A 23190-nucleotide genomic window follows, 5' to 3' on the forward strand; every position below is an offset into this window, starting at 1 on the left:
CTATACAGTGAGCAGATGGTGATGGTTTTGTAAGACAAAACGGTGACAGCTACGGCCTCGAAAGATGTATTCAACTGGACATTTCGGGTAGGAGTGCCGCCCTGCAGGACTACGGCCACTCCGCCTGGCAAATGGCTGGAACATACGCGCTCCCTTCGTGACAACGGTGGAACCTTTGAGAATTTGACTGTTTTTGGGGTCGAAATTCGTTTCTTGAAGACAGCAACTGGTGAAAAGATGTTGATCATGTCTTTGATGTCACCTAGGTTGTGTGTGTGAACTCGATTATACCGATGGATAATAAAAGCCATATTCAAATTGAAAGGTAGGAAATGGCACTAACGAAATGAATAAGACATGATATTTTAGGTGACATAGATTTAAATAAGGCTAATACAGAGGAGCGATAACCTTTAGGCTACCGCTTTCTTAGTTAACATGGTAATTGGAACTTTGTCCCTCTTTCCGCGCTCGAGCGAGCGCTTGTCCTTTTGTGTCGATGACACTCTGATGATCTCTCTGAGGTGCAGGAGGAGCGAGAGTTGGGCGCCGAGACACGTATCGAGGGCCTTGGAGTTCGCTTGATTTTAGGGCCCTGCGGGACTGTTGTCTGATGATGATGAATGTGGTTTTTTTCTGGCGCAAGGCCCAAATGTGGCTAAAGGGCGCCAGGCTGGTGCTAATGAGTTCGCAGTGGAGCTATGAATAACGAATGGTAGATGTTACGTGGCCGTAGAGGTGCCTAAAACAGTCTATCTAAAGTGCATATAACCTATGCGAGATAAAATTATGCCCATGGGTAATGGGCTGTACGATGTACACAAAAGATACATTGTGAGGTAATGATGATATAAAGAAATATCTCATAGATAAACGTTTGCAATAAGTACTACTGCCTTAACAGAGCCCTTGAGATGCAAGAGCCTTGAGGATTGTGCTATACAAGACTACCATCACAGCAGCAACATCTAGAAAGAGGATGTGCTATCAATTTGTGGGGCTAAAAACTTGCAAGTTGACATCGTTCAAGAAACCTAGAACTGCTTTGGTGTCAAAGAACGGTTCTGCACGAAGAAACATTGCAGGGCGGATAGGGGTGTGCTGGCGATATACAAGAGGAAAATGTTTCTTTCTATCAGCTTCGGCTTCCCGACACTGCGGGAGGACGTGGAGAACGGTCAGCCTCCCATTACATCTACCACAGGGTGGAGGCTCATTTCGAGTCAATAAATAATTGTGGGTGCCATAGGTGTGTCCCATCCTGAGTCGAGAGAATAGGACATCAGTTAGTCGTGTTTTGGTTTTCGGGGGCCAGAAACCTAACTTTGGTTTAATCAAGTGAAGCTTATTCGTAATTTTCATGTCCCACAGGCGTTGCCAGTGGCTTCACAGTTTCTTTCGTAGGGAAGGGCTTCAGATCTTGGACAGGGACAGCAGCCGTAGGAATAATTGCTTGCGAGGTGAGTGATGTGGCCATTTGGTCAGCTAGTACATTACCCTCGACGCCTGTATGGCCAGGTACCGCATATAATGAAATGCTGGTTAGATATATACGCTCCACAGAGAATGAAATAGAGCTCAATAATTACCGGGTTTTAGTGTTTACAGAGTGACTTCAAGGATTTTACAACGCCTAAAAAGTCTGTAAATATATTAGTTTTTTGAAGTTTTGATTTGCTTATATGCTTCACAGCTGACAATAGTACATGGGCCTCAGCCGTAAATATACTTGTTTCAGGGTGGAGTACACCGGAATCTGAGAAGGATGGACCAACGGCCGCGTAAGACATCCCGACATGCTACTTTGAAGCGTCTGTGTAAAACTCTGTGGACGAGTACTTGAACTGGAGTTCTAAGAAATTCATTTTAATATGTGTCTCTGGCGCATGTTTAGTGATCTCTGTAAAGGATAAGTAACTTTCTATCAGCTGCCACTGCCATGGCCGGTAACAGTATCACTGGATCCATAAGACAATGTTCAAGCACCGGAACACGCATTTCCTCACTAAGGTTCCTTGCACGCAAAGACAACGGCCTTCTCGCTGCAGGACGGTGAATGGAGAGTATGGCAGCGGTCATATCGTTTATGCACGAATAAGAGGGCTGTTAGCGGCTTCAATTTATCTTAAGGAAATATGTAAAACTGCTATATGATCTCTGAAGATGGAGTGACCATACATTTGCTTCTGCATAAAGGGTTTGTACGGGGCGTGTGCTGAAGGCTCCGGTGGCGAAGCGGATTCCTAAATGATGGGCAGGATCCAACATGTTTAAAACACTTGGTGTAGTGGACTGATATACTATCGCGCCTTAGTCAAGACGTGAGCCGGCAAGACACCTATACAAGTTCAAAACACATTTCGTGTCACTGCCTCATGTTGTACTTGATAGAAGTTTCAATAAATTCTTTGTTTTAGGTCAATTAGCCTTCATGTATTGAATATGCGGGATGACTGTGAGTTTCGAGCCCAATATGATGCCGAGAAACTTGTGCTAAAGGTAATCTGCTACCAGATAGCTCAATAGCAGGACATGTTACTATTCCTCTCTTATTCGTGAAAAGAACGCATGTACTTTCCTGTGGGCTCAACCTGAAACCGTTTTCTTCAGCCCATTTCGCCACTTTATTTAAGGCATGCTGGACACGGGCGTTCGCACTTAGCAAAGTTGCATGATTGAAATCCAAACTGCCCATCATCCACATATACCGAGTATAACATCGGTCTTGGGATAGCCATGTCCAATGAATTAATTTTCACAACAAAGAGTGTGCAGCTTAGCACACCACCTTGCAGAACACCATGTTATAAAGGTAACGTTCGATGATACTCAGCATACAGCCACGGATAGCCATAGCGGAAAGGTCTCGGATAATACCAAAGCGACATGTGGTGTGATATGCTTTCTCGAAATCATGAAATATGGAGAGAAAAAACTGTGTACGACGACATCCCTTATATTGGCCTCATTGCCGACAAAGTGGTCTTCAGTCGAACCTACCTTCTCTGAAACCACACTGGTAAGGATCTAGTCCTCCGTTGCTCTCAAGAAGACAGACTAGGCGCCAGTTTATCATCTTTTTAAAGAGCTTGCAGCGACTGCTTGTCAAAGCGATAGGTCTGTAACTACTAGTTAAGGTATGAGCATGGGTATTATTATAGCTTCTTTCCAAGATGGGACATACACAGTGGCCCACATGACATTAAAAACGCACAGGAGTGTTTTCTGCGTTTCTGGGTGGAGGTACTTGATCATTTCATATATGACACGGTCACCACCTGATGTTGAACTGTTGCAACAAGCAAGAGAAGCTTTAAGCTCAGCAAAACTGAACGGGCGATTGTAATCTTCATTTTGGGCACATTTCGGATCAAGGGGCTGTCGATCTGCGCGTTCTTTGAACCGCGAGAATGATTGTGTGTAATGCGATGCACTGGAGATATATTCAAAGTGTTCACCCAGACAGTCTTCATGATCTTTCAGGCCATCTCCTTGGGTACTTACTAAGGGTACGGGGTTCGTATCTAGGCCTTTTAGTATATTCAACCTGTTCCACACCTTCGACTCACCTTTGTAAGAACTTATCGCAGATACGTACCGCTCCCAGCTCCCTCTCTTTGCACGTCGACGTGTTCTCCTGCCTTGTGATTTGACCTGTTTAAAATTAATAAGGCTTTCAGCTGTTGGAGAATTGCGAAACAATCCCCAAGCTTTGTTTTGATTTTTGTGAGCTTTTATACATTTTTCATTCCAACATGGGATGCGGCGATCTTGTTTGCCAGTCCGTGAAATTGTTTATAGCATTTTGTTGCAGCGTAAATATTAAAACCAGTCAGGTATGCCACAGCGTCGTCTATATTGACATCAGAAATGTCGTCAACGCCTAAACAGGTGAGTTCTCGAAACAGTTCCCAGTTTGCTGATTCGAGGTCCCATCGAGGGAAATGGGGCGAGCATTCATCTGGTTTTGTTAGATTTGATGTCATTGGGAAGTGGTCAGTCCCATAGGGGTTCTTGAGAACAGACCACTCTAGATACGGAAATAGTGAGCTCGAAACTATGCTCAAGTCTATGGACGAGTATATTGTTTGTGTAATATTGTAGTATGCTGCTACTTTTTTGTTCAATAAACATGCACCTGAAGAAAACAGAAAATTTTCTATCAGGCACCCACGCGCATCGGAACGCGTGTCACCCACAGGGGGCTACGCACATTTATATCACCAACGACTATATATGGCCAAGGAAGTTCATGGATGAAGCTTTGAAACTCTGTTTTAGTAAGTTGACAAGAAGGGGAGACGTACATCGAACTAAACGTGATTAGCTTAACAAATAGCACAGCTCGTACTGCAACTGCATCGAGCGGGGTTCGGATAGTTTTTTGCTGACATGCAACGCCCTTATCGACTATACGGCTACACCCCCCGAGGAGGTGAGTGCATCATCACGGTCTTTGTGGAAAGTGGCATATCGCCTTATAAAGATGGTCTGCGTTAATTTAAGGTGTGCTTCATGGACACACAGCACCTTTTTAGTGAATTTGCGGAGTTCTTTAACATTGTCAAGGTTGTGAAGAAGTCCTCTCACGTTTCACTGTAATATTTGGGCATCCATAATGGGAATGAGGTTAGTGCTGTGTGTATAACAGGAAAAGTTAGGTTACAGGGCGCTTTGGTGGTTCCACAATGCGATGTTTCTCTTTTTTTTTTTGAGCGGGGGAGAGATTCCCGCCGTTCCTTAGGCGCAGGTGGCGCCGTTTGACCAAGTGTCGTGTCCATCGCCTCCTGCGAAGAGCTGGACACCCGCTCTTGAGAGCGATTTGTTTGTCGAGAAGGCCTCTTTTCAAGGGATGAGGCTTTTGAGGCCACCAGCCCGGAGGTCGATGGTCCCTTCATGTCGGATGGCGGAGCAGTGCCAGCCGGAACCGCCGAGGGGGCGGGTGACGTCGATGCCGGCTGACTGTGTTTGGGCCAGACAGCCGGCGGAGGCCATTGTGGTGCTGCCCCCTGACGCGCAACTTCGGCAAAGCTATCCTTTGGGAAGAAGGATACTCGTCTGCGTGCCTCCTTAAACGCAATGTTCTCTTTGATTTTGGTTGCCACTATTTCTTTTTCTTTTTTGCAGGATGGGCAGGAGCGCGAGTACGCGAGGTGCTCTCCTTCACAATTCACACAGTGTGGAGTGTTCGCACCTGACTCGGATGGATGTTCATGGTCGCCACATTTGCCACAGGTTAGTCGGCCACGGAAGTTCTGGGAACTGTGGCCGAACCTTTGACATTTAAAGTATCGGAGTCCCGGGATGTCGTATATATGGCCTGACCCTGATTTTCACATCGCCTGCCTCGATTGTTTCGGGCAGAACACTTCAGCCGAATGTGAGAATAAGATGCTTAGTCTGTATTTCTTTACCATCACGCCTGATCTTTATTCGTGATTTATTTGTATTTGATGTATGTTTCTTGAAAACACAGCATTTTTCAACAAGGAGGAGTTCTTTATTATTGCCAGAATGTGAATAAGCCCTATCAATACCCTATTGTCGTACTTACGTGTTCATATTGTAAGGGAAATTTGTGCTGTATGTCTAAGGTAGGGGAACTATTTTGCAAGGCCTATTGCGGGCACCGTTATACGGGGTTTGCCTCCTTTGGTCCAGTCCTAAACCTCGCGCCGTTCCTTGGGACCTCACTGTGCCGTCTGGCTCGTTGCATCCAAAGTCTGTTGCGAGGTGCTGGGATATTTACCTTGAAAGCCTCGCGTCGAGAAACGAGAACTTGGAACTGACCAGCTCGAAGGCTAACACCTCCTTCTGGGATAGCGAAGCAGCGCTGGATGCGGCATCTGAGCAGATGAAAACCGTTGCCATCGGCTGATTGTACGTGGGCCGGGTAGGCGCCTACAAACGCTATGGCGGTGTCACCGGACGCGCCACTTGGCCAAACCTGTTCTTTGGCAGGTAGGCGAAACACCTCCATGCTTCATTAGCGACAAGTCCTCCTTTATCCTAATTGCCACTTTATCCTAATTGCCTAATTGCTTTTTCTCGTGCATGATGGGCAAAGCCGCGCGCGTGCGGCGTACTCCCTATCGCAGTTCGCACAGTTCCTAGTGCCTTCGCAGGTTTAAGCTGGCTGTTCGTGCGTACTCCATTTAGCTTAGGTCAGTCGGCCTCGACACTTCCGCGAACTTTTCCGCGAGCCGAATATTTGGCATTTTAAACAACGGAGAGAGTTAGGCATCTATGACTTTACTCGAACATGTACGTAGCCGGCCTCTTTGGTTTCTGCTAACATGCTGATGCCGAGCGTAAGAATTGCGTGCTTCGTTTCAATTTCTTTCCCATCGAGCCTAATGACGCATGGGTCGCTGAGTAGTCCATGATGAAATGAGTAGCGCATCGAGCAGTTGTGCCGAGAGAACAGTGTTTTAAACCAATCGTCGGACGGAACTGCTTTCACCTTGTTCTCGTTTTGCTCATCGTCTTGAATTTCCATCTCCCGCCTTTACAGTGTTTTCCCCGAACAATGGAATCTGTTTCATGATTGTTATAATAAGAAACGATGCAACACAAATGAATAAAACACCCACGAGATATGTTTCGGCATTAGTTCAATAATAGCGTTACAATAACATAGGTGTAACAAAAGAAGTTTGGTGTGGTAACAGAGACTAAGGAGATGCCTGGAATAATTCGTTTCAATCAGAGAGCGTGCGGCAAAAACTCAGATTCTTTACAAATGTCAGTACTAACAAACTAAATGCTAGAGAGTTGGGCTGGTGGGGTATGTAGGCCCAATTAGTAATGGTGACAGATAACGTGGTAGATCTATTGCAAATTCGTAGTTAATAAACGGTCAAAAGAAGTCGCTTCTGAACTGTTTTCGTCGCTGTTGAAGAAGGGGGATGTCATGAGCTCTCACTATTTTCGACGGATAGTCAGGTCATCAGAATTTGTTGTAAATAAACAGGACTGTTTTCGTCTGTATTCCTCCCGGGCACCTAATGTTTATTTGAAAATGCGGATCCCATAATGCACAGTAGTATTCTAATTTGGGTGTGATAACGAATCAAACATAGTAGTGTAACAATACTTGGAGCCGTTTGAAATGATGTTTTAGGTACCAGAGCTTTCGTAAGGCAGATGAGCAAATAATATTAACGTATATATTCCAGGATAAGTTAGTTGATGCTACACCGAAATATTTGTATTTATCATTTTTTTTCAGCGACCATGAGCCAAGTGTCATGTAAAATACAGAGCCACTTTTTACGTATAAGAGGGAGGAATACAGTTCTGCCGGTTTTAACAAAAGATCGCCCATTCTTTTCAGTATTTAAATATGTTATTCACGTTGTTAGCTCAATTTGATTTCCGGAGGAAAATACATCATTGAACGCAACGCAAACATCTACAAACAATCAAATTTCTACACCAGGAGTTATTACATCCACAACATCGTTAATTTAAGCCCAGAATGGCAGGGGACCCAGGACACTACCCTCTGGCACGCTTGACGTGACGGGCAGGCTGTCAGAGTGTAGTCCTCTAATGTCAATGTGCTGCTTCTTGTAAGTCAAGTAAGCGGAAATGCAGTTGATCAAGATTTCTGAAAATCCAAAGATTCTAAGCTTTATAATAACTTTATCATCTTGTCAAAATATTTACTAAAAGAAAGAAATGTTGCGCCTCATTTGGCAGTTACAATCAAGAGACAAAGCGAACGGGTGAATTACCGTTATTAGTTGGGTTGTTGTTGAGTACCATTTTTTTGGAAAGCCATATTGGTACTCGGTTAATCAAGCAAAATAATGCTGAGGCGAAAGCCTTAAGTGCCTCATGGGTTCAAAAATACCTTGTCCAGCGTTATAAAAAAAATGATCGTCCGGGGTTATGGCCCTAAAATTCAATGCCACCGAAATTGATGGTGCATCCATGGCCATTGGCGGGACTCGAACGCACGACCTTTGCGTTCGATTCCATTCAATTTGCGTTAGAGTCTCCAACTGCGCGGTGCCGCAGTTGGAGAAATTGCGATGGCGATATTGAGCCTCTGCTATAGCGCAGCTACGCGCAGATGAGAAGGAACAGTGTTCGATAGCGCATTCAATGCAGATATCTAAAACTTTTGGCAGCGAATGTGTGCCAAACCCCGCGGAACGCGATTGAGTCTGCAAAGGTCGGGCATTTCTTGTTTCAGATGCAAGCGAAGTTTGTATCAAGTTCGACAAATATATTGGCAGGATCATTCGATCTTGTTGAAAGAAGGTTTTAAGACGTGGATATCTACGGACGTTTAAACGGGGATTTCACTTTGTTACATCCAACAATTTTTATGTCCCGTTTCGTTATAACGAAGTTCCACTGTAACATGTATTTGTTACTATCTTGTCGTACCTTCTAATTACAGGTGACAAATCTCTGTTCAAGCAACATTAGGAACACGCTACATTGTCTGCAGGTGCATCAGCCTGTGGAGCTGGTGAATCCAGCTCCCTCAATCATGAAGTGACCAATGTGTGAAAACCTAGTCACAAAGCAAATCTACAGATGATGATGATGATGATTTGTGGTGTTTTGTGGCGCAAGGGCCAGGTTTGGCCAAAGAGCGCCATGACAAGTGGTAATGTCGACGATGTATTATGGAAGATGTGACTTGGCTGTAAAGTGGCCTAAAAATAGTCGCTGTAAAGTGCGTAAAATCTAATTGCTATAAAATTGTGGCGATGACAAATGACGAATACTATGAACATTAAAATACATCGTGAAAGAATGACGCAGAATAAAAAATGTATGAGATGGTAAAAATACCTGGCGCACTGTTGCCTCGCCGGAGCCCTTGAAACAAAAGGGCCTAGAGGCACGTGCTATACGAAAGAACTATCACAGCGCCATCCTCTGAAGAGAGGAGACGCTACGAACATGTGGGGCTAACAACATGCAACACAACATCTTTCAGGCAAATAGCGGTTCTGGGCCGAGTAACATTACCGGATGAAGGGGAATCTGCTGCCGGTATGCTAGCGGAAAATGTTTCTTCCTCTCAGATTCGGCTGCCCGACACTACAGGAGGACGTGGAGGACGGTCAGCCTCTCCCCGCATCTACCGCAGGTTTGAGGATCAATTTCACTGAGTAAAAAATTATGTGTGCCAAAGTGTGTCCTATTCTGAGGCGACAGAATACGACATCTGTTCGCCGTGATTTTGTTACGGAGGGCCAAGAGTCCTAACTGTGCCTTTATCACGTGCAGTTTGTTATTTACTTCTGTGTCCCACTTACGTTGCCAGTGGTTTCGCAGTTTCCTTCTTAAAAAAGGCTTCAGGTCTGTGAGAGGGACCGAAGCAGGAGGATTAACTGTATGCAATGAAATTGATGTGGCCATCTGGTCTGCTAGAACGTTACCCTCGATGCCCCTATGTCCAGGCACCCAGCATATAATGACATGCTGGTTAGACATATACGCTCTACATAGAATGGAATAGAGGTCAGTAATTACGGGGTTTCTGTGTTTACAGTGTGACTTCAAGGCTTTTACGACGCTTAAGGAGTCTGTAAATAAAATTGTTTTTTGAATATTTGATTTTCTGATATGTTTCACAGCCGACAATAGTGCATGGGCCTCAGCCGTAAATACACTTGTTTCAGGGTGCAGTACGCCGGATTCTGAGAAGGATGGACCAATGGCTGCGTAGGACACCCCGGCATGCGACTTAGAAGCGTCTGTGTAAAACTCTGTGCACCAGTACTTGTACCGGAGCTCCAAGAAGTGCATTCTGATATGTGTCTCTGGCGCATGTTTAGTGACCTCTAAAAAGGATGTGTCACACTCTATCAGTTGCCACTCCAAGGGCTGTACTAGCTTAGCTAGAGGCATTAGGCGTTGTTCGAGAACTGGGACATCCATTTCCGTGCTAAGTTCTCTTGCACGCAGTGAGAAAGGAAGTCTCATGGAGGGTCTCTTATGAAAAAGTGTTTCACACGTCAAGTCGTTAGCAGTTGCGAAACACGCATGTTCCTCATTAGAGCGAACCTTGAGAAAATACGTTAAGCTGATGTTTGTTCTCTGAAGATGGAGTGGCCACTCATCTGACTCTACATATAGACTTTCAACAGGGCTTGTTCTAAATGCGCCAGTGGCCAGACGGATACCCAGATGGTGAACGGGGTCTAACATCTTAAGCACGCTCGGTGCGGCAGAGTGATATACTAGGGCACCATAATCTAACCGTGATCGAACTATACTCTTGTAAATATTCAATAAACACTGTCTGTCGTTACCCCACGTTCTGTGGGATAGGATTTTAAGTAAGTTCATTGTTCTAAGACATTTTTCTTTAAGAAGTTTTATGTGAGGAATGAAAGTGAGCCTGGAGTCAAGAATAACACCTAGGAATTTGTGTTCTTTGTTGACAGGAATTTGTTGTCCGCCCAGTTCTACACAAGGATCTGGGACCAGGCCTCTCTTTCTTGTGAAGAGAACACAAGAACTTTTGTGGGGGTTGACCTTAAATCCGTTTTCGTCTGCCCATTTGGACACTTTGTTTAAGCCCTGCTGTACCTGTCTTTCGCATACTGTGAGGTTGCAGGATTTGAAGCCTATTTGTATATCGTCTACGTATACGGAATACAAAATGGCAGGTGGTAGTGAAGCACGGAGTTTGTTCATCTTAACGATAAAGAGAGTGCAGCTGAGCACGCCTCCCGGGGGTACACCAGTTTCCTGGGTAAAGGGACGTGACAGTGCATTCCGACTTTTACACGGAAGGTACGATTGGACAAATAGCTTTCAATTATTTTCAACAAATTTCCACAGATGCCCGTTCCCGACAAATCTCGCAAGATCCCGTAGCGCCATGTCGTATTATATGCCTTCTCCATATCGAGGAATACGGAAAGGAAATACTGTTTGTGTACAAAGGCATCGCGAATATATCCTTCAATGCGCACAAGATGATCTGTTGTTGACCGCCCTTGTCTGAAGCCACACTGATAGGGATCGAGTATATTGTTGAATTCAAGGAAGCGTATGAATCTGTGATTATTCATTTTTTCAAAGAGCTTACAAAAACAATTCGTAAGAGCTATCGGACGATAACTTGCTGCCAAGGAGGGGTCTTTTCCCTGCTTCAGGACAGGAACCACAATCGCCTCTTTCCATGTAGATGGGAGGTATCCCGCAGCTAAAATAGTGTTGTAAAGTGTGAGTAGCGTAACTTGTGTGACAGTATGTAAGTTTCTGATCATATCATACATGACTCTGTCAGGTCCCGGTGCAGTGCTTTTGCATGTGTTCAAGGCAGCTCTCAACTCGGCAATAGTGAAAGGCCGGTTACAGGGTTCATTCTGTCTGGAGTTTCTAATTATTGGCTTACATTCTTCTATTTGTTTATATTTGAGAAAGGACTGAGAATAATGGGTTGAGCTCGACACGCTCTCAAAGTGCTCCCCAAGTCAGTCTGCCTGATCTTGCAGGGTATCGCCTTGTGTGTTTACCAGAGGGAGTGAATATGTTTGGCGCCCTCTAATCCTATTAACCCTGTTCCAGGCTTTGGCCTCGTCTCTGAACGAGTTAATACTCGATAAAAACTTCAGCCAACTGTCTCTTCTGCCCTGTCGGCGCGTTCTCCTGCCTTCGGATTTTGCTTTTTTAAAGTTAATAAGATTCTCCGCAGTAGGAGAGGCGCGTAGCAACCCCCACGCTTTGTTTTGTTTCTTACGGGCGGTCCTACATTCGTCGTTCCACCTCGGGACGCGCCGTTTGCATGCTAAGCCACTCACTTCGGATATGCATTTTGATGCGGCGTCTATTATGAATGTTGTAAGATACTCCACCGCAGCATCAATTTCTAAAGAAGACATGTCAGCCCATGAGATGCTAGTGAGAGTTCAAAATTTCTCCCAATCACCTATCTCAATCTTCCACCTAGGAGCTTGTGGAGGATATTCGTTTTCTTTAGGTGACCTTAGCAGTATAGGGAAGTGGTCACTGCCGTAAGGGTTGTCGGTAACATCCCATTCAAGTTCAGGCAGTACAGACGGGGAGACTATGGTAAGATCTATTGAAGAATAAGTTCTGTTTGCAAGAGAATAATATGTGTGTTCCTTCTTATTCAACAGGCACGCACCAGAAGAAAAAAGGAACTGTTCAACAAGACGCCCTCGCGCATCTATGTGAGGGTCGCCCCACAAGTAGTTATGTGCATTGAAATCGCCAAGAGCAACATATGGTTCTGGCAATTCATCTATCAAGGACTGAAATTCATGTTTGCTTAGTTTGTAGTGGGGGGGTATATAAAGCGAGCAAATAGTGATAAGTTTGTTTAGCAGAACAACTCGAACCACCACTGCCTGAAGAGCCGTTCGTAGTTGTAAACGTTGACAGGCTATGCTTTTTTGAATTACAATTGCAACACCGCCCGATGATGCGGCAGCATCATCGCGATCTTTGCGAAAAGTAACATACTGTCGAAGAAAATTTGTGTATTTTGATTTTAATGTGTTTCCTGTAAACACAGCACTTTTGGATTGTGTTTAAGGATAAGTTCTTGCACATCATCGAGATTCCTGAGAAGACCTCTGACATTCCATTGAATGATTTGTGTATCCATATTTAATGAAAAATTGGTGCTGTGTTTACGGAAACGGAGGTGATGCCTTAGGTTACAGAGCTCTTTCGAGGCCCTGTAACGGGAGTTCTGCCCTTTCTGGAGCGTTCGAGGGAGCCTCGCCGCTCCTTAGGCGCTTGGCGCCCCTTGAGGATAGGCGTAGTGTCCATTGCCTCTTGTGAGGCGCCGGACAAGTGCTCTTGTGAGCGAGAAGTTACCAGGGAAGGTCCCGCCTTGTAGGGCAAGACCCCTGCGCCCACCAGCCCGGAGGTCGATGGGGCTCCCTGGGGGATTTGGCTGCGCCGGCCGTTGCCAGTTCTGGAAGGAACCTGGGAGGTTGAGGCAGCCTCGGCTGCGCCCACCTTCGGGGTCGATGGCCCCTTCTCCTCGGTTGACGGAGCAGCGCTAGCTGCAACCGCCGCGGGGGCAGATGGCGTAACTGCCGACTCACTGCCTGTGGGTCGGACAGCCGCCGGAGGCCGCTGTGACGCTGCCCCCTAACGCGCCACATCGGCAAAGCTGCTCTTAGACAGGTATGACACCCGCCTACGTGCCTCTTTGAAAGATATGTTTTCTTTGACTTTGATTGTCACAATCTCCTTTTCTCTTTTCGAGGACGGGCAGGACCGCGAGTATGTGGCATGCTCGCCATCACAGTTGACACAATGTGGAGTGTTCTGGCATGTTTCGGAGGAATGTTCATTGTCACTGCACTTGGCGCATGTCAGCCGGCCTCGACAGTTCTGTGAACTGTGGCCGAACCTTTGGCACTTAAAGCATCTAAGAGGATTGGGCACGTATGGCCTAACACGAAGTTTGATATAACCGGCCTCGATTGACTCGGGGAGGACACTTGAAACGAAAGTGAGTATCAGGTGTTTAGTCTTGATCTCTTTACCATCTCGCCTTATCTTAATTCGCTTAACATTTATGACATTCTGTCCACTGAAGCCCTCCAAGAGTTCAGCTTCAGTGAGCTCTAGCATGACATCGTCTGAGAGAACGCCGCGGGTGGTGTTCATGGTACGGTGCGGAGTTACTGTTATTTGGGTCTCCCCAGATGAGACAAGTTTCGGCAGTTTCTCGTACTGCTTCTTATCGTGGAGCTCCAAGAGAAGATCACCACTTGTCATTCTCGACGCCTTATATCCTGTTCCAAAAACTTCAGTTAAAGACTTCCAAACAAGGAACGGTGAAATTTTACGCACTAGTTTGTCTGAGTTTTCTGAGTGAATCCCATGATATCTAGGAAACTTCTGGACTTGTCGTCCGAAAAACTGAAAGAGATATTCGGTGCGCCCTCGTTTGTGAGGGCGATCAGGGAGTTTAGGAAAAGCGTTTTCCATAAGTACAGTAGGGTTTTCGGCCGCCATGCCGACCACCCACCATGGAGCCCAACAGGGGGCGTGACAGGAGTTCCTGCTAGAGAAACCCTGCCAACGCCAGCCGTACATCGCTGCTATAACCAAATACAGCATAACCAAGGCTGGCTAGCTACACAAGGTTAACCCTTGCCGCCGGGAAACTAGGAAGTGAGGAAAAGTGATGAGAGGACAGGAAAGATGAAAAAGACGAGAGAGAAAGATGAAGATTGGAGAGGAGGACAGGAAAAGGCGACTGCCGATGTTCCCCGGGTGGGTCAGTCCGGGGGTGCCGTCTACGTGAAGCAGAGGACAAAGAGGTGTGTTGCCTCCGCCGGGGGGCCTTAAAGATCCGAACACCCGGCATCGGCTCAACCTCCAGGATCCCCCTTTCCCCGGACATGGTTAAGCCGCGCACGGCTACACGCGGGAGGGTCCAACCCTCGTGTGCTCGGGTACGTGGTGTCGCAACACACCAAACGCCTGCTGACGCAGACGCCCCTGCGGGGCAAATCTATAGAAGGTATGTTACAAACATTTTGGTTATGTATTGGTGTTATTGATTTGATTTGTGCAAAATTCTTTGAAACCTTTCGCCACTTCAGCTCTTCATTTGTGTGATTAATTATTCTTTATTTTAAGCGTGGCTTTAATATGTGCTGTCACTTTTGTGGCCTTGCCAAAATTTGAGTTGTGCTATGGCGGGTGGTAACAAATGGCCCATAGGCATTGGTTCTGTTAGTGCAGCCAAACTTTTCAATGTTGCGAGAATTAAGAACATTCCCATTGATTTGTTTATTTAGCATGCCAGGAGCCACTCGATTTCTTTATAGTTTTTGCTACAGTGGAAGGGTGTATTGTACTCCTAAATTCATGTGTGTGCTAAATGTCCATGTGAGAAAAACTTCTGTGATAGTGTTGATGGGGTCCTTGATATTATTCCATCCATAAATCTTGAACAACGTTGACAATATAAGGAAAGTGATTTTCGGTCTTTCCAGACCATCGCATAAGTGTAGTGTATGCAGTTTCTATCCAGTTCACTGAATCTCAGCATCATTTCGTTGAACAGTTGATCTGGAAGGAAACCGACACTGGATTGCAATGTTATGACTCAATTTTAGCGTCAAGCGACTATTTAAAAGGTCAATTTGTGCTAGTGCTTCTCCGGACAATAGTGTTCCCACTGCAAATTGACAGGTTTCGTAGGTCTTGCTGTCATTTTTTGAGCTATTGAACAAGTGAGTCTTTTCGATATAATTTTAAGGTGCTGTTGGTTGCAATGAATGTTAAAGATTTCTGAGTAGAAGTGCGGCCACGTTTGGAAGATTTTCAGTGGTTTGTTACCTTCGGGCCTTAAATGACCTGTCGCTCAACAAATTGCTTTACTAGATTATAGGACTACGTTACACAATTTTTGATCGGAAGCGAAGGCGCTAAAACAACGGAGGACAAAGAAGAAACACACACAAGGTACCCTTTGTGTGTGTTTCTTCTTTGTCCTCGGTCGTTTTAGCGCCTTCGCTTCAGATCAAAAATGCTTAACCAACACGCCCGACTATCCATCCTAATGTTACACAAATATTGTCTCTAAGGTATCTACCTTGTTGGTCAAGTCTATTTAGTCTGTTGGAAAAGCATTTTTAAGAGGGCTACACGTCACGAAAAATTTCTCACGGCCGTTTTTAAAACGGTTATAAGGCGTTTTGCAGGACATCTCAGCCGTTTCTAAAACGGCGACAAAACGTCTCGCAAAACGTCTTATAGCTATATTTAAAAGGGCTACAAGATGTCTTGCAAAACGTCTTATACTCCTTATTTGGCGGTGCATTAGACGGTCTTATCGACAGCTGCAAGACGCTTTAAGACATCCGACAAAGTTTTGATAAGAAGTCTCCTAGAAGTCTTAACTATCTTGCCAAGAAGTCTTGAAGATGCCTTGCAATGATTTACAATTATTTTCACGAAGTGTTGGTGATCTTGCCAAGACGCCTTGTAGACGGCTAATAGACCAATGTGTGTTCAGTGGAATAGCATTGAAGCGGTCTGCGCTGGACGCATGAAAGAAGACGAAGAAATGGGCTAGGGGAGAAGGGAGAAGGAAGAAGTTGGAATAAAATGGCGGACGACACCCGTCTCACTTAGAGTGTCATTTCTTTTGCCTTTCTAGTTAAGAACGCTACATTTTGGCGCAGCCGACAGTTTTCGAAGACCAGCCGTGCGGATGACGTTTTTCGTCGAACAGGCGTCATCGGAATCTGTTGTGTTTACCGGACACCAAGTGCACGGTGAGCCAGCGATGGACTTTCCTCTTGAAGTTAGTTCCACCACGCTGATCAACGTGGTGCTGCAACAAGCTGCAATCAGCCGCCAAGCCCTCGTCCAAACAGGATCGGTGACAGTGGTGACAGATCGGTGCCAGATCGGTGACAACTGCGGACACTGAGCCAACTCGTTCTGGAACCCATACGACGGGGCACCCTCAATGAGGAAACGCCTGCCGGGAAGGTGAGCCTAGACTTGAGTGTTGTGGAACTGCAAAGGAACATTATACAACAGATCGAAATAATGAGAACTTTCGTCCAAGTGCTTAGTCGAGAGCAGTCAGCACGAAGCATTGTTGAACCATATGTTTTTGAAGGAAACTCGCAAAGTGCACACTACTGGCTGTGGTTTTTCGAGTACGCCTGTGACAAGAATATCTGGCACTCCGACGACACAAAGATTTTGAATATATTTGGGCGGTATAGCCAGAAAATGGTATGACATGCAACTCATGGATCATGGAACAACATGTTGGTAACTGTGGAAAAGCAACGTTTTAGCTGCTTTCGAAGGCAACGCAGTAAAAAGATGGGATGCGGCACTACGGTTCAGTTATACAGGTGGCTGTCTGCTTGAGTACTCTCTTGAGAAACGTCGCCTATTGTATTCTGCAGAACCGAAGCTGTCGTCTTCTGATGTTGTAGCTTTGATAACGCAATGGTTGTTTATCGAGATCCACAGTCATGTCCAGCTCAAAGGTCCAAGAACCTTTGATGACCTTCTGAACTTTCTACAGACCTCAGTGCCAAGAATTACATCGAGAAGACAGCCAGATGGTAGAACAGAGCAACTTGTTTCTCGTAAGCTGAGTGAGCATCTAGAGTCGTTGCCGTAAACTGAATGTGAAGACAGCTTCGTAAAAAAATCCCTGGGAAGCGTAAATCATGACTGTGAGGGTGGTGAAGAACCAATTCCCGCAGTTCACGGCAACCTACTTCCACATAATCTGTCTACGGTGCATCACAAGCCCCAAAAAAGAGCTTCAGTGAGACAGTGTATTTGGTGTCTTCAAGCTTATTGTACGCCCCCATTAAGGTAGATGGCATTGAAGTGAAGGCTCTCGTTGACAGTGGAGCTTCGGTATCAATTATCACCAAGACTCGAGTGGATGCGAGTCATTTGCACGCTGGTAGAACATTGCGTGTACAAGCCTACGATGGGTCAGTGACCATGCATAGTGAATTGGTAACCCTGGCTATTGAATTTCAAGGACATGCTATTACCAGTGATGTATTGGCAATTCCCAATGTCACCTACGATTTTCTTTTGTCCCGTCCAGACATGAAAAAAGAACTTAAGATAAACCTCTATCGGGATGACAAAGTAATGGCCGAAGACACGATCACAACAGACGATCCTGGTGAAGAACCTAGTTTATCAAGGCTAATTTTTCACCAGGCAGACATAAAGACTAAGTACCCAGAGCTTACATGCATGGGTAGCTACCCTCCAGCAATAAAATCGCATGTCGTTCCTTTCGAGCTCGCAGCTAAAACAGTGGTTCGTAGAACCCCCTATAATAAGTCCAGAGATATAAAGGTGTAGCTGAAAAAGGGGTTGCAAGAAATGTTAGGCGCAGGTATCATCCGGCCTGCTGTATCCCCATTTGCTTGTCCTATAACTATTGCACCAAACGAAGATGGGACATTCCGCCTCTGCACAGACTACCGGGCTCTCAATCGTCAAACTGAATTGATACCTTATCCAATGCCGAGAATCGACGACATCATTGACGAAACTGGCGGTTGCCATTGTTTTTCACAAATAGACCTCTGCAAAGGCTTTTGGCAGATTCGACTAAGTGAAGAAACAAAAAGTATATCGCGTTCATAACCCCATTTGACTTCTTTGAGTACAACCGCCTGCCACTTGGTTGGAAAAACTCCCATGCGTGGTTTCAGAAGATTATGACGGACATTCTCAAACCTTACCTGGGCATATTTTGCTATGTGTACATCGACGACATCATCATCTACTCAAAGACAAAGGAAGAACACTGCAGTCATCTTTCAAAAGTTCTTCATGCGCTCATTTTTGCCCAACTCAAAGTCAACCTCAAGAAAAGTGCGTTTTTTTCAAGATACCGTAGTATTTCTTGGCAGGGTGTTTGATGGATACACTAAAACCACTAAGCGAGAATCGGTAGAGAGAATCTCCAAGCTGGTAAAGCCTTATGATGTACATTCCCTGCGCGTTTTTCTTGGCCTTGCAGGACACTTGCGAGCGTTTATCAAAGACTATGCACTGAGGACAAGGTGCCTCACATGTTTAACTCAGAACGACGTGCCTTTTTAATGGGACGAGAAGTGCGAAGCTGTCTATTGTGAGCTTGTAAAACTAATATCGTCGGACCCCATCTTGCGAATACCATTTTTTGTCTGCCTTTCGTGCTGAACATGGACACATCATATTATGGTGCCGGTGCAGTTCAATACCAGAAGCCCTCCGAATAAGGTGATGAAACCCAGCACTACGTTATGGGGTACTACAGCTATAGCCTGAAACCCGCCGAAATCAATTATTCTACCACAGAAAAGGAAGCTCTAGCCGTCTTAAAAGCTGTGCAGTACTTTCGTACTTACCTGCAAGGTGCCAAATTCATACTTTTCACTGACCATCAAGCACTGACTCAACTTATGAGCATGCCCCAACCAAGAGGCCCCATTGCTAGGTGGGTGAACAATCTGCAACAATTTGATTTCGTAATTTCGCACCGTCCTGGCCCACTCCTCACTGACGCTGACGCACTATCAAGATTACTTGTACAGGAATCAAGCAAGAATCCAGAGACAATCAATCATAATAAGTTACGGGAAGGTACAGAAGAGCTCCAGTTTATCAATGGAAGGTATCACGTACCACCAACTATGATTCCAAGGATTCTTCATCTATACCACGACAGCCCTGGATCGGGTGGACATGATGGCTTTTGGAGCACTTATAAGAAATCTCTCATGAGATTCACATGGCCGGGCATGAAAAACGACAGCAGCCATAACATCCGCACAAGTCACCTCTGCCAGGTGGACAAAGTTACATTCAAGCAGTCGACAGAAGTTATGACAAACCCTGATTATTCAAGCGTCCCGTTCGAAGTAATTCATTTGGACTTCGCGGAGCTCAAAAAGAAGCGGGAAGGAGTCCAGCGAATGCAAGCTTTCTTGCTCTCCATAGATGAGTGCGCAAGGACGATTGCAGCTAAAGCTGGCAAAGAAGACGCAAACAGCGTAATAGATATCCTCAAAACTGAATGTTTTAAACACATGAAGACGCTCGTCTGCGGCAACGGGCCGGCTTTCCAGAGTGCCAAATTATCAAAGTGGGCACAGGAGCACGGCATAATGATAAAGTATTCTTCTCCATACCGCCTGGCAGCAAACGGCCTAGTGGAACATTCCATACGAGACATCAAACAGTATCTGAAGATGTATCCAGACTTTGCCGGTGGGTGGAAGTTCTGTCTCGAGGCAGCTGTGAAACATCACAACAGATCATACACCACTGGTTTAGGCTGCAGCCCTCATTCTGCAACTTCGGGTACAGCGCCCATACTTCCTGCAGATCGTGAGCTAGGCCTCCTAGAGAACCTCGAACTCGCGGAACTAAGGAAAACTGTCAAAGAACAGGAGGTCTACAAGCGCCGCATGAAGCGAAACTTTGTTAAAAGACACAGTAGCGAGATACCGGACATACAGCCTGGAGACTATGTCCTTGTAAGAAAGGGTGCTGTGCCTTCAAACTAAAAATTTTGCGGACCATTTCAAGTTATTAAGACTGCATGCCAGCATGGAATATTGAACAATGTCTGGTACGCCGGAGCCTCGGGTCAAACGGAGTGCGCCGCTATTGGAAAGATATTCAAGTATTACCTCAGGACGTGTAATTAAAGGAAATCTGGAAGGGTGAAGTGGTCTGCGCTGGACGCATGAAAGAAGACGAAGAAATGGGCTAGGGGAGAAGGGAGAAGGAATAAGTTAGAATAAAATGGCGGACGACACCCGTCTCACTGAGATCGTCATTTCTGTTGCCGTTCTAGTTAGGAACGCTACAAGCAACTCGCCCCTCACAGAAACACCTCTTTTCATGGACATTTCTGTATGTTCTCTTCCTACAATCAAGTAAACGATGAGAAGTTCAGGTAAAATTGTGAATTCCGCAACAAGACTGCTGAAAACGAATTGTTCTTGAAGTACATAGAGAAGCGTTTCAGTATGGCCATCTGAGCTTTCCAGCAAACAGACGCACGACTGATATCGAGTCGCTTCTCGGGCTCACAAGAAAGGCAAGTGTGATATTTCGCAGAGCTTTCCCTAGTGGACGTAAGCGCATATATTATAGTTGTTGTGTGTGACCTTTCTTGCACATGCCGTCCTCGTATATGCAAAGACGGCTATGAGGTGACACGTACAACAAGTGGTTTTCATACACGTTCTAGAAAACACTGCATCAGGTGCTTGCTTACGCATCGTGCCGCAGCTGCTGTTCCCATACGGGCACACACATTTCCGAGAGTACAGGTAGGACTTCGTGGAAAGTATCTTCAGTAGGTTCGTCAGGTGTTTGCTTTGATAGCTATTGTTTGTGTATGCTGAGGCGGGAGAGTACGTGATACTTATTTTTTCTATATTTTTTCGCGTAGACTGCAATAAGTTAAGGTTGATAGTCAGCAATATGCAGTGTCACTTCTGTGTCATGGGCTTTAATTCGAACTGCAGCCTGCACCACCGTTCACGAGTAACGCAAATGAAATTTTCGTTTAAAATGCCCCCTTGTAGGACATAGTAATGTGTGACAAACACACTATCTCCCTTTATGATGCAAGAAAGGGGTAAGGAGTGCATACACGGACGTGAGAGAAGTGGACAACACGAACTCAAGAGAGGTGGACAATACGAAGGCCGATTGTCAACAGAAGGAAGCACTGAGGCGAAAAAAGGAAGACACAAATTTCACCTGCGCATGCTCTGGAATGGTAGCACCACGTGTTAATCGGGTACACTTTCAGCTCTACGTCAGAGGTAACTGTTAAGGCATTTGATCTCGACACGCCTGAGTTAAATGAATGCGCGATATTGTACAGGCATAGGAACGGAGATACCTCTCTTATGGTCGAGGCATAGCCTATCAATAATGGTGGAAGTGCGTACGTCTGGTGGAAGTGCGAGCACTCCCGGCCGCGCGGTTCTACGTATGCAACGACCTCGTTGACGTCTTGCTGCAGCGTGTCTTGGATGTCCCCGCCGCTGCCACCGGTGATTCAGAGGGTGATATCGTCTGCGTATAGGCTATGCTTGAGGTTGGGGATGCTAGGTAATGCAGGCGATAGTCTTAGCAAGGCCACCTTAAACAGCAAATGGGACAGAACCGATCCTTGCGGCGTGCCTTTGCTGCCGAAGTCAATAATTGGCGACTGCAACCCTCCGATTGTAATGGTGGCTATGCAAACCTGTAAGAAAATTCTTCATGTAGATATATGTTCGATGTGCATCCTGGAGTTGTACCAGTTTGTTCAGTATGGCCTCATGCGTGACGTTATCGAAGGCCTTCGTTGGGTGTAGCCCCAAGATGGCTCTGGTCCAGCCTGCAGCTTTTATCGCGATCGATAATTTTGTGTTTCAGCTGAATCACGATATCTTGAGCAGGAATTTCGGGCGGAATGAATGAATGAATGTGTGGTTTTTATTGGCGCAAGGGCCAGGTATGGCCAAAGAGCGCCATGCAAGTGTTAGTGATTTCGCAGTGGAGATATGAATTCTGTGAAGTTGATGTGACGTGGCTGTAAAGGGGCCTAAAATATAGTCACTGTAAAGTGCGTAAAATGTACGTGTAATAAAATTATGGCGGTGACAAATGACGTGTACTATGAGCATTAAGGTGCATTGTAAAATAATGATACGATATAAAAAATGCATAGGTTTATAAAATTAACTAGAGCACCATGGCCTCGTTAGAGCCCTTGAGACACAAGGGCCTGGAGGCACGTGCTATATAAAACAACTATCACAGCGGCATCCTCTGGAGAGAGGATGCGCTACGAATTTATTGGGCTCATAACATGTAGGACAACCTCATTTAAAAATTGAGGACTGCTTTGGTGTTGAAAAATGGTTCTTTACCAAGAAACATAGCTGGGTGCAGAGGTATGCAATCACGATATGCAAGAGGAAAATGCTTCTTTCATTCAGGTTCGGCTTTGCGACACTCCAAGAGGACGTGGAGGACGGTCAGCCTCTCACCACATCGACCACAGGTTGGCGGTTCATTTCCAGTAAGCAGAAAATTGTGTGTACCAAATGTGTGCCCTATTCTGAAGCGGCAGAATAGGACATCTGTTCGCCGCGATTTTGTAGGGGAGGGCCAGAAACCTAACTGTGGCTTGATAACGTGAAGTTTATTCTTTATTTCTGCGTTCCACATGCGTTGCCAGTGTTGTCGCAGTTTCTTACGCAAGAAAGGCTTCAGATCTGTCACCGGGACAGCAGGTGCAGAAAAAGTGTTCAGTGATGTGAGTGATGTGGCCATTTTATCAGCCAGTACATTACCCTCGATACCTCTATGGCCAGCTACCCAGCATATTACTATATGTATATGTGATATATAAATACTGCATAGGAGGGAGTAAAGTTCAACGAATACAGGATTTTTAAGCTTTTGTAATGAAATTAACGCTTTTACGAGACTTAGCGAGTCTGTGTATACAATTGCTCTGTCGAGTTTTAATTTCTGTATATGTCTTACTGCAGACACTACTGCATAAGCTTCTGCAGTGAAGATACTTGTTTGCGGGTTCAGTAAGTCAGATAAAGAAACAGAGGGACCAACAGCAGCATAAGATACACCAGCATGTGATTTAGACGCGTCTGTGTAGAATTCGGAGCACCTGTGCTTCGATTG

The 23190-nt window shown here is 45.5% G+C and overlaps 1 protein-coding gene across 1 annotated transcript in view; it reads left to right on the top strand.

The window, feature by feature from the left end:
* The window catches only part of LOC142588719 (uncharacterized), a 144252-nt gene that overhangs the window by 68474 nt on the left and 52588 nt on the right, over positions 1–23190 (top strand). The window contains exons 23-26 of the mRNA XM_075700534.1: positions 5128–5235; positions 18198–18360; positions 19672–19740; positions 19858–20009. Coding sequence (XP_075556649.1) covers positions 5128–5235; positions 18198–18360; positions 19672–19740; positions 19858–20009 — 492 coding nt within the window. The remainder of the gene's footprint in view (positions 1–5127; positions 5236–18197; positions 18361–19671; positions 19741–19857; positions 20010–23190) is intronic.

This window comes from Dermacentor variabilis, chromosome 7 (assembly GCF_050947875.1).
Source record: "Dermacentor variabilis isolate Ectoservices chromosome 7, ASM5094787v1, whole genome shotgun sequence".
Lineage (NCBI taxonomy): Eukaryota > Metazoa > Arthropoda > Arachnida > Ixodida > Ixodidae > Dermacentor > Dermacentor variabilis.